This window comes from Oncorhynchus tshawytscha, linkage group LG33, assembly GCF_018296145.1.
Source record: "Oncorhynchus tshawytscha isolate Ot180627B linkage group LG33, Otsh_v2.0, whole genome shotgun sequence".
Taxonomy (NCBI): domain Eukaryota; kingdom Metazoa; phylum Chordata; class Actinopteri; order Salmoniformes; family Salmonidae; genus Oncorhynchus; species Oncorhynchus tshawytscha.
In genome coordinates this window covers 18,879,471-18,893,597 of record NC_056461.1, presented here as the reverse complement: position 1 = coordinate 18,893,597, position 14,127 = coordinate 18,879,471, and the positions used below count along the sequence as shown (strand labels likewise).

At 49.4% G+C, this 14,127-nt stretch overlaps 1 protein-coding gene across 2 annotated transcripts in view; it reads left to right on the top strand.

Moving 5' to 3' along the window:
- Positions 1 to 14,127, top strand: part of LOC112230927 (breakpoint cluster region protein) — a 127,304-nt gene that overhangs the window by 101,507 nt on the left and 11,670 nt on the right. Inside the window, exons 5-15 of one of the 2 annotated variants that reach the window (XM_024397330.2) lie at positions 2,708 to 2,815; positions 4,499 to 4,559; positions 4,850 to 4,902; positions 5,104 to 5,244; positions 11,470 to 11,591; positions 11,824 to 11,989; positions 12,128 to 12,247; positions 12,401 to 12,476; positions 12,721 to 12,831; positions 13,054 to 13,125; positions 13,655 to 13,752. In XM_024397330.2, coding sequence (XP_024253098.1) covers positions 2,708 to 2,815; positions 4,499 to 4,559; positions 4,850 to 4,902; positions 5,104 to 5,244; positions 11,470 to 11,591; positions 11,824 to 11,989; positions 12,128 to 12,247; positions 12,401 to 12,476; positions 12,721 to 12,831; positions 13,054 to 13,125; positions 13,655 to 13,752 — 1,128 coding nt within the window. Of the gene's footprint in view, positions 1 to 2,707; positions 2,816 to 4,498; positions 4,560 to 4,849; positions 4,903 to 5,103; positions 5,245 to 11,469; positions 11,592 to 11,823; positions 11,990 to 12,127; positions 12,248 to 12,400; positions 12,477 to 12,720; positions 12,832 to 13,050; positions 13,126 to 13,654; positions 13,753 to 14,127 lie in introns of both variants that reach the window. The other variant, XM_024397329.2, reaches the window with a different exon arrangement.

Sequence of the window (14,127 nt, the reverse complement as noted above, 5' to 3'; positions counted from 1 at the left end):
TCCCTCCCTCTCTCTCTTTCTCTCTCTCTCTATAACTCCCTCCCTCCCTTTCTCTCAGTATCTCTGTCTCTCTGTGTATCTCTGTCTCTCTGTATCTCTCTCTGTATCTCTCTCTCTGTCTCTCCCTCTCTGTCTCTCTCTCTCTGTATCTCTGTATCTCTCTCTCTCTGTCTCTCTCTCTCCCTCTCTCTCTCTCTCTCTCTGTGTATCTCTGTCTCTCTGTATCTCTTTCTCTCTGTGTCTCCCTCTCTCTCTCTGTGACTCTCTCTGTCTCTCTCCCTCTCTCTCTCTCTCTCTGTGTCTCTCTCTTTCTCTCTGTCTCTCTCTCGCTCTCTGTCTCTCTCCCTCTCTGTCTCTCTCCCTCTCTTTCTCTGTCCTCTCTCTCTCTCTCTCTCTGTCTGTCTGTCTCTTCCTCTCTCTCTCTGTATCTCTCTCTGTCTCTCTCTTTCTGTATCTCTCAGTCAATCTCTCCATCGTAGCAGAGGTCATCATTCCCTCAATTCCTGCTCCTCTCCTCTCTCGACAGACGTCAGTCAATGAGAGTCAGGGGGAGACGCCGCCGATGCGGCAGAAACAGTCTCCCTACCTGACAGCCATTTAGGGTGGAGGAGGGGAGCGAGAGGGGGAGGAGAAGAGAGTCTCTCAGATAGAGCTGTCTCTCCCTGTCAGCCAGAGGAGTAGTAACGGCACATCACTACCAGAAAGAAGGGACGAAAACTCCTGGAAAGCCTCTAAATGGGGCTAAATAATAGACAGTAGTGTTTTCCCCTCGTTGCACGCTCCCTCACTGCTGTTTCTCATGTAGGCCTACTGAGACACCATGAAGACTGCCATTTATTTGTTTAGGAGAGATGGATAACAATGGTGTATTTTAAGAGTCATTTACACAAAGTGTTCAGTATATACACTGACATGATGTACATGTACTGTACATGCTATGTGAATTGTAAGGTTACATTCTAGATAAGAAAATCATCCCAACCATGCGGTTACGCTCGTCATATTTCAAATCCAATTTGATTGGTCACATACACATATTTATCAGATGTTTTTGCGGGTGTAGCGAAATGCTTGTAAACCTCACCGTGCGTTCATCCAACAACTGTGTGTCCCGAGCGGCTCCAGTGGCTCCCGTTGTGTTGTCTGCAGCGCTATTACCGCCATTCCGGCTCCTCCCCGCCCATAGTGGGATTGTCACGCTCTGAATTCCTGTCCACTGTGCTGCAGATTGATTCTGGCCCGAGGCAGGACTCAGACACAGTGGGGATAGGATTGCTGTAAATGGCTTTACCCAGTAACATCCAGCACCTCCTGGAAAAAACCTGGGTTTCTTTCGACAGAGTGCCAAAATCGATTGTCTCTTTTGTGATGGCAGTGGACATGAAATGCTATAGAGGTCATGGGGTCACACCGGGAGGATAATGTGCATGTGAGGGAATTGGGATGAGCTCACACACTCTACCCCATAGAAGTAGAACAGGCTTGGAACCTCTAACCCTGGCAATTTGACTGATAAACACATTGGTACGCTCGCAATGGCTGCCTGGTATTGTGACGCAATCATTTTCAAGGTAATGTAGAAATGACGCTATCTTATGTGGCTCATGCAATGGAATGTATTTTTTGTGATGTCAGTTGAGTTGATTCAACAAATTACAGCGCAGATTGATGAGTACTCTTCCTGCTTTTACTTCCTGCTTTTACTTCCTGCTTTTACTTCCTGCTTTTACTTCCTGCTTTTACTTCCTGCTTTTACTTCCTGCTTTTACTTCCTGCTTTTACTTCCTGCTTTTACTTCCTGCTTTTACTTCCTGCTTTTACTTCCTGCTTTGCTCCTATGGGTACACTCGCAATTGCCGCCGGTCCACCCATTATACCCATTGACTTGAATGGGGACGCCCGTTCTCTACATCCTGTCCCCTCCTCTTTATCCCCTGCTCTCACGCTTGTATTCTGGAGAATAGATTGGGCTGTTGAGCGCGAGGGAGATGAATAGTGTCACTGGGCGGGCAGGGTTTCAAGGAGTTAGGACGGCGGAATGAGATTTCCAAATGTGCTTTCACAGCAACCGTTACCACAGACGCTAATTATTCAGCCCAGCGCAGGCCTCCACTCCAGCAGGTTAGTGTTTTCCGTCGTGAATATTGTTCTGCAGCTCCGCGGAGTGGTCACTAGCTGGCACCGCCACAAAGCCATAAAGTCCGATTTTTAACCTAACCTAACCTTAACCACACTACTAACCCTAAACCCTAACCTTAAATTAAGACCAAAAGCACATATTTGTTTTCATGAATTTTTATAATATGGCCAATTTTGACTTTTCAGCTGGCCCATCGAGCGGAAATCGCTTAGTTCTGCCTCAAGGACAAGACTCGTTCCAATAAACGTCAAAATGCTCCACTCCACTACCATGGCAAAAGCCGTAGGCTAGGAGTACGCTGCAGAAACGATGGCGCTCGCCGTGGCGAGGATGACACTGCCCCGTCTGTCGAACTGTGTCCCCAAGTCTGTGTTTTTGTTTCTTCACCCCTCAGGGGTTGTAGCTGTCATTTGTCATGTTGTGATTATGCCAACATATCCTTCTTTCCCCCCAAAACAGCAATACAAACAGAAGGCCTACTTTGGTAAATATGGGTTATGGAAAGTGGTGACTGTGTTTCAATGTGACCTGTATTTTGTCCCCTCTCTCTCCCTGTTTGTCGGACAGGCCAGCCAGCTGGGAGTGTACCGGGCCTTTGTGGACAACTACGAGGTTGCCGTGGAGACGGCGGAGAAGTGCTGCCAGGCAAACACGCAGTTCGCTGAAATCTCTGAGGTAATGTGAACTGGCACGGAGGTAGAGGGGGAGGAGGGAGGGTTTTGTCCTTTCATCTTGACTCTGGGGGCCAGGGGGTACACCTCTTGTTTTGGACATGGTGATGGGAGATGATGACTTGGGGGTGGCAAGAAGGAAACATCCCTCCACTGAAAGTACACCGACACGCTCAGCCTCCCGTCTCCATACTCAAAGGGACGGTTTGAACAAAGATGTTCTGCTTCTCTTCAAGCTCTCTTCCTGAGAGGAAAGCAGCTCTTTCTCCAGGTCTTAGGAAACGGCTTTGTGGCCCAGCCCCAGGTCACTCTGCCTCGCTGCGTAGAGAGACCGACTGAGAGGAAGCGTTGTACACTGAAAGTGGGTGAAAGTGGGCCATTAAGCACACAGGGGGAAATCTTTGAGAGAACATTTCACAGCTACCCGGTGTAAAGAGGACAGTGGGGTATCAAAGGCACCACTCAACAGCTTTAGGCTATTCGTTTTACCCACAAACCCCTTCACAGCCACCACCCACCTAATATCCCAGTCATTGCCATTAGAACACATTTGAATACTGTACAACACAGGAGGATGGTGGTACCTTAATTGGGGAGGACGGCCTCGTGGTAATGGCTGGAGCGGAGTAGGTGGAATGGTAACAGATACATCAGACACATGGTTTCTATGTGTTTGATGCCATTCCATGAGCTCTGTTCCAGCCATTATTATGAGCTGTTCTCCCCTCAGCAGCCTCCATTGCTGTAACCAATCAGAAGGGAGAAGTGTGTGTGTGAGCTGTGTGTTCAGCCGTGATGTGGAACAATGCAGAGGGTGTGGTGGTTAATATTTTGGGTTTCTGGTTGCTTTGTGAGCCCCCCGGCGGCCAGAGGCCCTGAAGTAGGGAAATGCACTCCATCTCACCTATGTGCAGATGAAGCAGGACAGGCTAATATATTCATTAATCCTCCCCCCAAACTGAGCTTCTACAGGTAGCCTGAAGGGCCCAGCCATGCTAGTGGAAGAACGTCTCTCTCAGATAGGATATGGAATTACTTGAACAGGGAAGCATAATGCCAGGGCAAGGACACTAACTAAACATGCCTGTGGTGCTGTCGTGCTTTGGGAGAAACAGTTTAGACAACGACGTACGAAGCTGGGGTAAGTCTTGGTGTAAGGCTTCATTACTTGTCAGACTACGGGAGTCCGTGAGGTAAACGATCAAATCCAAATTTGACTAAGATCTCTTGACTAGCAGGGGGGCTTGTTTTGGACTAATATTCTAAAGTCCTTGTGTAGCCACGATCGCGGCTACGTAAAATCTTGAGCCAAAGCTACCGGTGAACATTGAGGATGGTGCCTGGATTTGAGGGAGAGAATCAATCAATCAGTGTTCTTATTGAGATATGTAGTAATGCATTGTTTCTCTGCCATCTGAATGTGACAGTGGAAAAAAATGCTGATGTGTGCTTATTGGGTGCAGGATGAGTAAGTGTCTGTCCTCAGTGCTGGAGGCCTCTCTGCGTTCTGAATGACACTCTATTCCATGTATAGTGCCTTACTTTTGACCAAGCCAAGGGCCAGGCTACTACTATTATTTATCAGCACCAGAATGATTGTTCATGTATGAGGCATGTTGATTAGTTTCAGGTTTTTCCTTCCCCTGTGCAATGTTGCCCACTGTTCACTCATTCTGTGTCCCTACAGAACCTCAAGGTGAGGAGCACCAAGGACGTGAAGGACCAGTCAGCCAAGAACTCTCTGGAGAGTAAGTAGCCCACAGCATTACTGAACCTGAAAGGTACAGTAAGAAAATAGGCCGAAACGAGGAAGGACCTACCGGTTGCAAAGCGGTACGGTTGGTACGGTTGCAGAAGGTTTTGATACGGTGTGCACTAATGAAGACAACCCGTGAAATCACTGCCACAGGCTAGTGCACATTTTCTTGGCCTGTCTAGTGGAAACAGCACGGGCAGTATTTGACTGGGGTCATGTCATATTGCTCTGACTTAGGTTGTAATGTAATTCATGCTGCTGTCTCTCCTTTCTCTCTTAAAGCTCTCCTGTACAAGCCAGTGGACAGAGTGACCCGCAGCACCCTGGTTCTGCACGTGAGTACAGGGCAGCCAGCAAAGCACGCAGTTTGCCTTTTTGTTTTTTCCTGCTCATTTTTATGTACCGGTAACTCTCTGAACCTCACACCACGTGATTTTTAAATACTGTCTTGGTTTTAACTGCCGATCCCAATACTGTAACACAGGCTCTGCTTGTAAGGCACTGTAACTCTGTGTATCTGACGTTCCACTCTGCAGGACCTGCTCAAGCACACGCCCTGCAGCCACCCGGACCACCCCCTGCTCCAGGACGCGCTCCGCATCTCCCAGAACTTTTTGTCCAGCATCAACGAGGAGACCACGCCCAGACGCCAGTCCATGACCGTCAAGAAGGGAGAGGTGAGGAGCAGCGCTGATCTAGGAGCAGTTTTTCCTGTTAGGTCATAATGAATAAGATTACATGGACAGGTGGGGACCTGACCCTAGATCAACACTCCTCCTCTGAGACGCTTTATGAATAGAGGCTCGGCTGTATCTCTGTGTTGTTGAATGTTCTTAAGCAATTAGACCAAAGCAGAGCTTTATCTTTTTTTGGCTCTGGGCCATTGTGACTGTTATGTTATTCTAGGTTTATGGTGAGGGTATGGTATGGTATTACATCATTGACCATTAACCCACCACTGGTAGATTGAACCTTGCCCTGCCCTCATAACGACCTGTAGTGATTCCACTGAAGGGGGGGGTATGGGATGACCTAATATGGTGTCAAACGCAATATATGCCCAAACTTGGCAATAATAGAAAGTCCCCTGCACATGCCTGTTAGGAACCCCAGTGTTTGCTCCCTGTGCTGGATCTCCGTCCCTCCAACCCCGACATCTTCCCCCCTAGAGACCACCTGAGTTGGAGTTGCACATGAATGGATGTCATTTGATTGACAGCTGGCGTGACACCGACGTTCATAATGCCCCATATCGAGCCTCTTATCGCTGACTGGGGAGTACAGATTAATTATTCATGTTGAGGAACCTCCCTATGCACATGGGATGTCATTACTGCACCCCAACGTTAGCCCCCCCACCCCCTTATCCTCATAGGCCCCATTCGCAGCTCTGTCTGCCCAGACCACACTGATCATCAAATATTGATCATGGATACATGGAAGGAGTGCATGGAATCAATGGTCCCTGTTATATTGTGCTTTAGCAGCTAGTGTGTGACAATGTGTGTGTGTGTTTTAACCCCACTATGTTAAGATATACACAAATATATTATTGTCCCAAATGGCACTGTGTTCCCTATCTAGTGCACTACTTTTGGCCAGGGCCCATGAGGTTGTGCACTATGTAAGGAATTAGGGTGCCATTGAGGACTCGTACACAGTCGCCTTGGGATATCTCCAGCCTGACAGGAATGTTCAGTCACTACAGTTCATTGAGGCTTCAAGGACCTAATTATATGGCGCTATTTCAGCTTTTTGTTGTTGCTATTTGAGCCTCTTATACACAATGAATTACTATCATTGGCTACTCGGTAGAACGCTATATCGATAACACTCTCTGAAAGCTGTTGAGGACTGAATAGCAGTGGTCCTGTGGTTAGCTCTGCTTCTGGACCGGCTTTTAGGTGGTCCTGACGTGAGTGCCAGCGTGTAACCGTGGTTAAGGAACTGTGTCGACTGATAACCAGACATAGTAGAGAGGTTGTGGTCTGAGAGAAGAGGTTGTGATGACAGTCATCTGGAGCAGGGCTAGAGAACCTCCAGTGTGCTGTTGGACTAGGGTAGAACCATAGGTTTAAATGGGTTGCTGTCCGAATCTGAGCCACTGAGCCATTGTGTGACATTCCCTTTAAGAGGGTCCAAAGTGACATGTAAATGTATATTTTTTGGACAGGTTCAAATAAAAATGATATGAAAGTATTTCTGTTGTAAGTCTGATAAGGAAATATAGTTGTACTGACTCAACTAACTGATGGTGAGGATGACTGTTGTCTGATACTGTCCCGGTGGAGAGGTGTACTGTACCTACAGGGTTGGTGTTGGAGAGAGAGAGGGGCCTTCCAGATGTTCTTATCCAGAGCGACTTACAGAAGCAATTGGGGTTCAAGTGCCTTGCTCAAGGGCTCAAGAGGCAGATTTTTCACCTAGTCCGCTCTGGGATCAAACCAGCGACCTGACCTTTCGGTTACCGGCCCAACGCTCTTAACCGCTAGGCTCCCTGCCACCCCTCCCCCGTTACACAGTAGTGTCATGCAGTAGATTGTAACCTGTTGTGCTTTGTTCAGTGGAGGCGTGCAGGAGGAGAGCAGCACAAGTGTCACCCAGGGGCCCTGCCCAGCCAGATGGGGGGTGTAAAGGGGTGGGGGCCATAAAGAATATGCTTTATTAAAATGCAAATGAGCATGGTGGCCTCTGAAGCCTGACTCTCTCTCTCTCTCCCTCTCTCTCTCCCTCTCCCTATCCCTCTCCAACCTCCCCCTCACTCTCTCTCTCTCTCTCTCCCTATCCCTCCCCAGCCTCACCCTCCCTCTCTCTCTCCCTCTCCCTCTCCCTCTCCCTATCCCTCTCCAACCTCACCCTCCCTCTCTCTCTCTCCCTCTCCCTATCCCTCTCCAACCTCACCCTCCCTCTCTCTCCCTATCCCTCTCCAACCTCACCCTCTCTCTCTCTCTCTCTCCCTATCCCTCTCCAACCTCACCCTCTCTCTCTCTCTCTCTCCCTCTCCCTATCCCTCTCCAACCTCACCCTCTCCTCTCTCTCTCTCTCCCCTCTCCCTCTCCAACCTCACCCTCTCTCTCCCTCTCCCTATCCCTCTCCAACCTCACCTCTCCCTCTCCCTATCCCTCTCCAACCTCTCTCTCTCTCCCTCTCCCTATCCCTCCAACCTCACCCCCTCTCTCTCTCTCTCTCTCCCTCTCCCTATCCCTCTCCAACCTCACCCTCTCTCTCTCTCCCTCTCCCTCTCAACCTCACCCTCTCTCCAACCTCTCCTCTCCCTCTCCAACCTCACCTCTCCCTCTCCCTCTCCAACCTCACCCTCTCTCTCTCTCCCTCTCCCTCTCCCTATCCCTCTCCAACCTCACCCTCTCTCTCTCTCTCCCTCTCCCTCTCCAACCTCACCCTCTCTCTCTCTCTCCCTCTCCCTATCCCTCTCCAACCTCACCCTCTCTCTCTCCCTCTCCCTATCCCTCTCCAACCTCACCCTCTCTCTCTCTCCCTCTTCATATCCCTCCTCAACCTCACCCTCTCTCTCTGTCCCTCTCCCTATCCCTCTCCAACCTCACCCTCTCTCTCTCTCTCTCCCTCCCCCTACCCCTCTCTCAACCTCGCCCTATCCCTCTCCCTCTCCCTATCCCTCTCCAACCTCACCCTCTCTCTCTCTCCTTCTCCCTATCCCTCTCCAACCCCACTCTCTCTCTCCCTCTCCCTATCCCTCTCCAACCTCACCCTCGCTCTCTCTCCCTCTCCCTATCCCTCTTCAACCTCACTCTCTCTCTCCCTCTCCCTATCCCTCTCCAACCTCACCCTCTCTCTCTCTCCCTCTCCCTATCCCTCTCCAACCTCACCATCTCTCTCTCTCCCTCTCCCTCTCCATCCTCACCCCCTCTCTCTCTGTCTCTCCCTCTCCCTATCCCTCTCCGACCTCACGCTCTCTCTCTCCCTCTCCCTCTCCGACCTCACCCTCTCTCTCTCCCTCTCCGACCTCACCCTCTCTCTCTCCCTATCCCTCTCCGACCTCACCCGCTCTCTCTCCCTATCCCTCTCCGACCTTACCCTCGCTCTCTCTCTCTCTCTCCCTATCCCTCTCCGACCTCACCCTCTCTCTTTCCCTATCCCTCTCTCGACCTCTCTCTCTCCCTCTCCCTATCCCTCTCCAACCTCACCCCCTCTCTCTCTCTCTCTCTCTCTCTCTCCCTCTCCCTATCCCTATCCAACCTCACCCTCCCTCTCTCTCTCTCCCTATCCCTATCCCTCCCTCCAACCTCACCCTCTCCCTATCCAACCTCACCCTCTCTCCCTCTCCCTATCCCTCTCCAACCTCACCCTCTCTCTCTCCCTCTCCCTATCCCTCTCCAACCTCACCCCCTCTCTCTCTCCCTCTCCCCTTTCCCTATCCCTCTCCAACCTCACCCCCACCTCTCTCCCTCTCTCTCTCCCTCTCCCTATCCCTCTCCAACCTCACCCCTCTCTCTCCCTCTCCCTATCCCTCTCCAACCTCAGCCTCTCCCTCTCCCTATCCCTCTCCAACCTCACCCTCTCTCTCTCCCTCTCCCTATCCCTCTCCAACCTCACCCCCCTCTCTCTCTCCCTCTCCCTTTCCCTATCCCTCTCCAACCTCACCCTCTCTCTCTCCCTCTCCCTATCCCTATCCCTCTCCAACCTCAGCCTCTCTCTCTCTCCCTCTCCCTATCCCTCTCCAACCTCACTCTCTCTCTCTCTCTCTCCCTCTCCCTCTCTCTCTCCACCCTCACCCTCTCTCTCCCTCTCCCTCTCCGACCTCACCCTCTCTCTCTCTCTCTCTCTCTCTCCCGCTCCCTCTCCGACCTCACCCTCTCTCTCTCTCTCCCTATCCCTCTCCGACCTCACCCCTCTCTCTCTCTCCCGCTCCCTCTCCGACCTCACCCTCTCTCTCCCTCTCCCTCTCCGACCTCACCCTCTCTCTCTCTCTCTCTCTCCCTATCCCTCTCCGACCTCACCCTCTCTCTCTCCCTATCCCTCTCCGACCTCACCCTCTCTCTCTCCCTATCCCTCTCCGACCTCACCCTCTCTCTCTCCCTATCTGACCTCACCCTCTCTCTCTCCCTCTCCCTATCCCTCTCTGACCTCAGCCTCTTTCTCTCCCTCTCCAACCTCAACCTCTCCCTATCCATCTCCCTCTCCCTCTCTGACCTCACCCTCTCTCGCTCTCCCTCTCCCTCTCCGACCTCACCCTCTCTCTGTCTCTCAGACAGTGAGGAAGTTATTTATCACAGACCATCATGGCTGCCTTCATTATCTAGCTAATGAATAATTAGAGCTGCCATTGGGAATTAGTAAATTAGCAGCGTCTCATCTCCTTGGCAGGGATATCACACTGCATGTCAATCAGGCTGAAGGCTGCACAGAGCAGGTGTCCTGCCATGCCTCTGTGGTGCCTGTGTGATGTGTGGCTTCCTGGATCTGAGCCATTGTGTGACATACATTTTAAGAGGGTTCCACATCATAGAATTTGGAGTACTAGAATGGACATGAACCTTCTTACAGGGGGATGAAGGTCAGCCATGTTGGTCAGGGAGCCTGTGCTGTCATCAGATATTGTGTCAAATAATGAATTTGAAGAATTTATCTGCTCTGCATTTTTGTTAGCTAGCTAGCCAGACAGTTTTAGAGGAATGATTCCACACATTTTTCAAATGAACTGCCAATATGCCAACATTCCAATCAAACGCAGTCAATCCACAGCCATACTGTACGTAGGCTGAAATGACTTGATGATAGATAGGACTTAGACAAGTTGTAAATGCAACAAGTACCTATATATATCATGTAATAATAATTTAATAGGATCTCTATGGTTTACACATACTGAATGGTACAGTAACGCCCCTGCATTTTGCCGGGGGAGACCCTGTTAGCTGTGTGTGAGCATGGATGACTCACACACACAGAAGCATATTCTCCTCCTCTCCGTTGTTATGTCAGTGGTAATGACTGAGCGTTCAGGAGAGAGGGGGGGCAGGTTAACATTTATTGTAATGACTCATGTACTGGAGGCAGCTCTGCAGAGTGGTCACTAGCTGGCACACCCACAAAGTCATCAAATCTGAGTTTAAACCTCACCCTAATGCCTAACCCTAAATTAAAAGCAAAAAATACATTTTTGTTTTCATGAATTTTTAAGATATAACCAGTGTTGTAGCTGGCCCATCTAGTGGAAACCGCACAGTTCTGCATCCTGGGAAAGACCCATAACAATTACATGTCAGAGGGGGAGGGCTACGATTGGCTGGGACTGGCTGTGACATCATGCTTCGCAGGCCTTGCAGCCACGGTGATGTGAGGCTGGGGGATCGCTGGTGCCTTGCCAGTGGGGAGAGGGGTTGGGGGTAGACAAAGGGGGGAGTTGCTTGTGTACCTCTACCCTTCCGGTCTCGCACTATAAAACCATTAATTGTAGGGAGTGCAGTAAATCTGTAAAATAGTGATGTGTTTTACCTCTTCAGAAATGCAATCTATATGTCCTCACACGGTCTATAGTATGTGCTTTGATCAAATTTGTCCTCCTTATATTATGTTTGAACACAGTATGCTTTACTTAGAACACCCACCTCACGTGCTGTAGACTTTTTGTTCCTGTTCTCAAATGTACCCCCTATAGTCCTTCATGAGGTTAGACAAGGGCGTCATATAGAACACTGTTCTGACGTTGGCCCTCTCCTGATGCTGTTTTATTTTATACCCAGAACTGTCACTATACAGCTGTGTGGAAAAACAACATCACTGCCCTCTTCTGGTTCATGGTGGCACAACAGGCCACACTGTATCTCAACCAGTGCAGATGAGGACGTTGAGGATATTGATTGATTAGCTGATGTATAGATTTGTTCTGCTGACTGTTGATGGCTGGTTGTGTGATTCTGTAGAACCGCCAGCTGCTGAAGGACAGCTTCATGGTGGAGCTGGTGGAGGGAGCCAGGAAGCTCCGTCATGTTTTCCTCTTCACCGACCTGCTGCTCTGCGCCAAGCTCAAGAAACAGATCGGAGGGTAAAATAGACATCTTTCTGTCTATATTTCACTCTTTTTTTCCCTGTTCTTCTAACATATTCCAGGACATCTATCACAGGACACCTAGTTAAATAAAGGTTAAATACAAAATAAAAAGGATTTCATATCTCCATTTCTCCCTCTTTCTCTGTCTTTCTCTACCCCCCTCTCTCACTCCTCTCTTTTTCTCCCTCTCTCTCTCTCTACCTTCTTTGTCCCTTCCTCTCGGCAGGAAGAGTCAGCAGTATGATTCCAAGTGGTACATCCCTCTGTCAGACCTGACCTTCCAGAACGCAGATGAGTCAGAGCCTCTGCACATCCCCCAGGTGCCTGACGAGGAGCTGGACGCCATGAAGGTCAAGATCTCTCACATCAAGAGTGAAATCCAGAGAGAGAAGGTATTTCACATACAGTGTTAATGCACACACACGCGCACACACACACACACACACACACACACACAGACACACACTAATCAGTAAAAATGTAGTTGACAGGTCTTTTGCAAATGTGTTGTCTTTGTCTGTGACCTCCAGAGAGCCAACAAAGGGTCAAAGGTGATTGAACGGTTGAGAAAGAAGCTGTCCGAGCAGGAGTCTCTTCTGCTGCTCACCTCCCCCGGTATGGCCCTCCGAGTACACAACAGGAACGGCAAGGTGAGCCCCCTGTCTTCCTCGTTATCATCGTCAACACCAAAGGAGCATTACCACCAGCCCTCTTCAGCGTTACAACCATCCTCGTCAACTACACCATCATCTTTGATAGGCTGTATGTAAGTGCATCGTATCTAAGTGTGTGCTGTGTTTCAGGGTTACACGTTCCTGATGTCATCCGACTACGAGCGGGCCGAGTGGAAGGAGACGATCCGGGAACAGCAGAAGAAATGTAGGTGTCCCTCAGCATTCGACTGTTACTGAACTTGCTCTTCACTATCACTCTGTAAGCAATAGGTGTTTTGAGTAAGATTAGATGAAGAAGATCGACAACAATGTGACCTGTATTCCATGGTGTGTCAACTTTCTTGATGCATTGAAACCACTCATATTTGCTCACATGCAGCGTTACCTCCCATACTGTACTGTGTGGGTGACTGACCCTTGAGCCTGTGGTTGTATGGCCCCTCTCCCAGGCTTCAAAAGCTTCTCCCTGACCTCCATGGAGCTACAGATGTTGACCAACTCCTGTGTGAAGCTGCAGACTGTCCACCACATCCCGCTCACCATCAACAAAGAAGGTCAAGGTACCAGATGTTCCTCTATGTTCTGCTCTGAGGTTTTCTGTCAGATGCATCAACTGAAACATTCTCCACATAGGAACAAAACAGACGTTATAACAGTTTGGTTGGTCTGTTTTTAGTTTAGTTTTCTAGAGTAAAGAGAATAGAGTTATATGGCGATCTTTATGGTTTCATTCCCCATTCCAATGTGAACCTTCATCTCTCTTCCTTGTGTTTTTCCAGAAGATGAATCGCCTGGCCTCCATGGATTCCTGAATGTAATCGTCCACTCTGCCTCGGGCCTCAAACAGAGCCTGAGTGAGTGTCCCTCCTCCTCGGAAGGGCCTTCATACCGGACATAGTGTACAGGAGTAATAACAAAGGCCTTAGCTTGCGTTCCAAATGGCACCCTATTCCCTTCATAGGGCTCCTTTTGACCAGGGCTCTATGGGGAATAGGGTGCCATTTGGGACGACACCCCTTACTTACTCTAAGCTTACTGGAGCTACCGCTGTTCTGTAGCACAGGCATAAACATTAAACACACCGGTTCTGGTAAACGTCATAGAATTTGATCAATGTTACTGATAGCACAGAAGTTTAAACATATGTTCAACATATATTTCATGTGTTAGTACGTTGTTCACAGCGACATCAGCAGGCGTAACTATGATGACAGTTCATTTACAGAGCTCACATTGAGAAAAGTCCTTGACCAAAATGGCAGATTTTGCTAGGATGCCAATGTGTTCTATTTAATTCTGTGGGGTATCGTCATAGAGACCACTCCTAGTGCTAGTCTTTTTGGGCGAATCTAACTGTGACTGTGTCTCCTCTTCTCCTCTCAGATCTGTACTGCACGTTAGAGGTGGACTCCTTTGGCTACTTTGCGAACAAAGCCAAGACGCGGGTGTATCGGTACACCACAGAGCCCAAATGGAACGAGGTAGGAACTTCTAGTGTTATTACCCAACATATGCAGAGTACAGCATCGGCATTTTTTTTTTTTACTACCAAGGCCGCGACATCTGGTGTTGTGGCGTAAGTGTCTTAATGAGAGAAAGCCTGTATGGCCTCTTCAGTAAGGAGGAGGAGGTAAGAAGGAGCCCAACTGGAGCAGATGTTTCGCATCCAGGCACACACACACACACACACACACAGTCAGAGCTGAACACAAAGTGCTGGTGCGTCATGAGCTATGTGAACGCGCACGACAGCTTTGAGACACAATCAGCGAATTTGTTCATCTGCAGCAGGAATGTTCCACCAGGCTCCAGGAACTGCTGCTGCCTCTGCTGCTTAATCCATTTGCTCAGTAAAG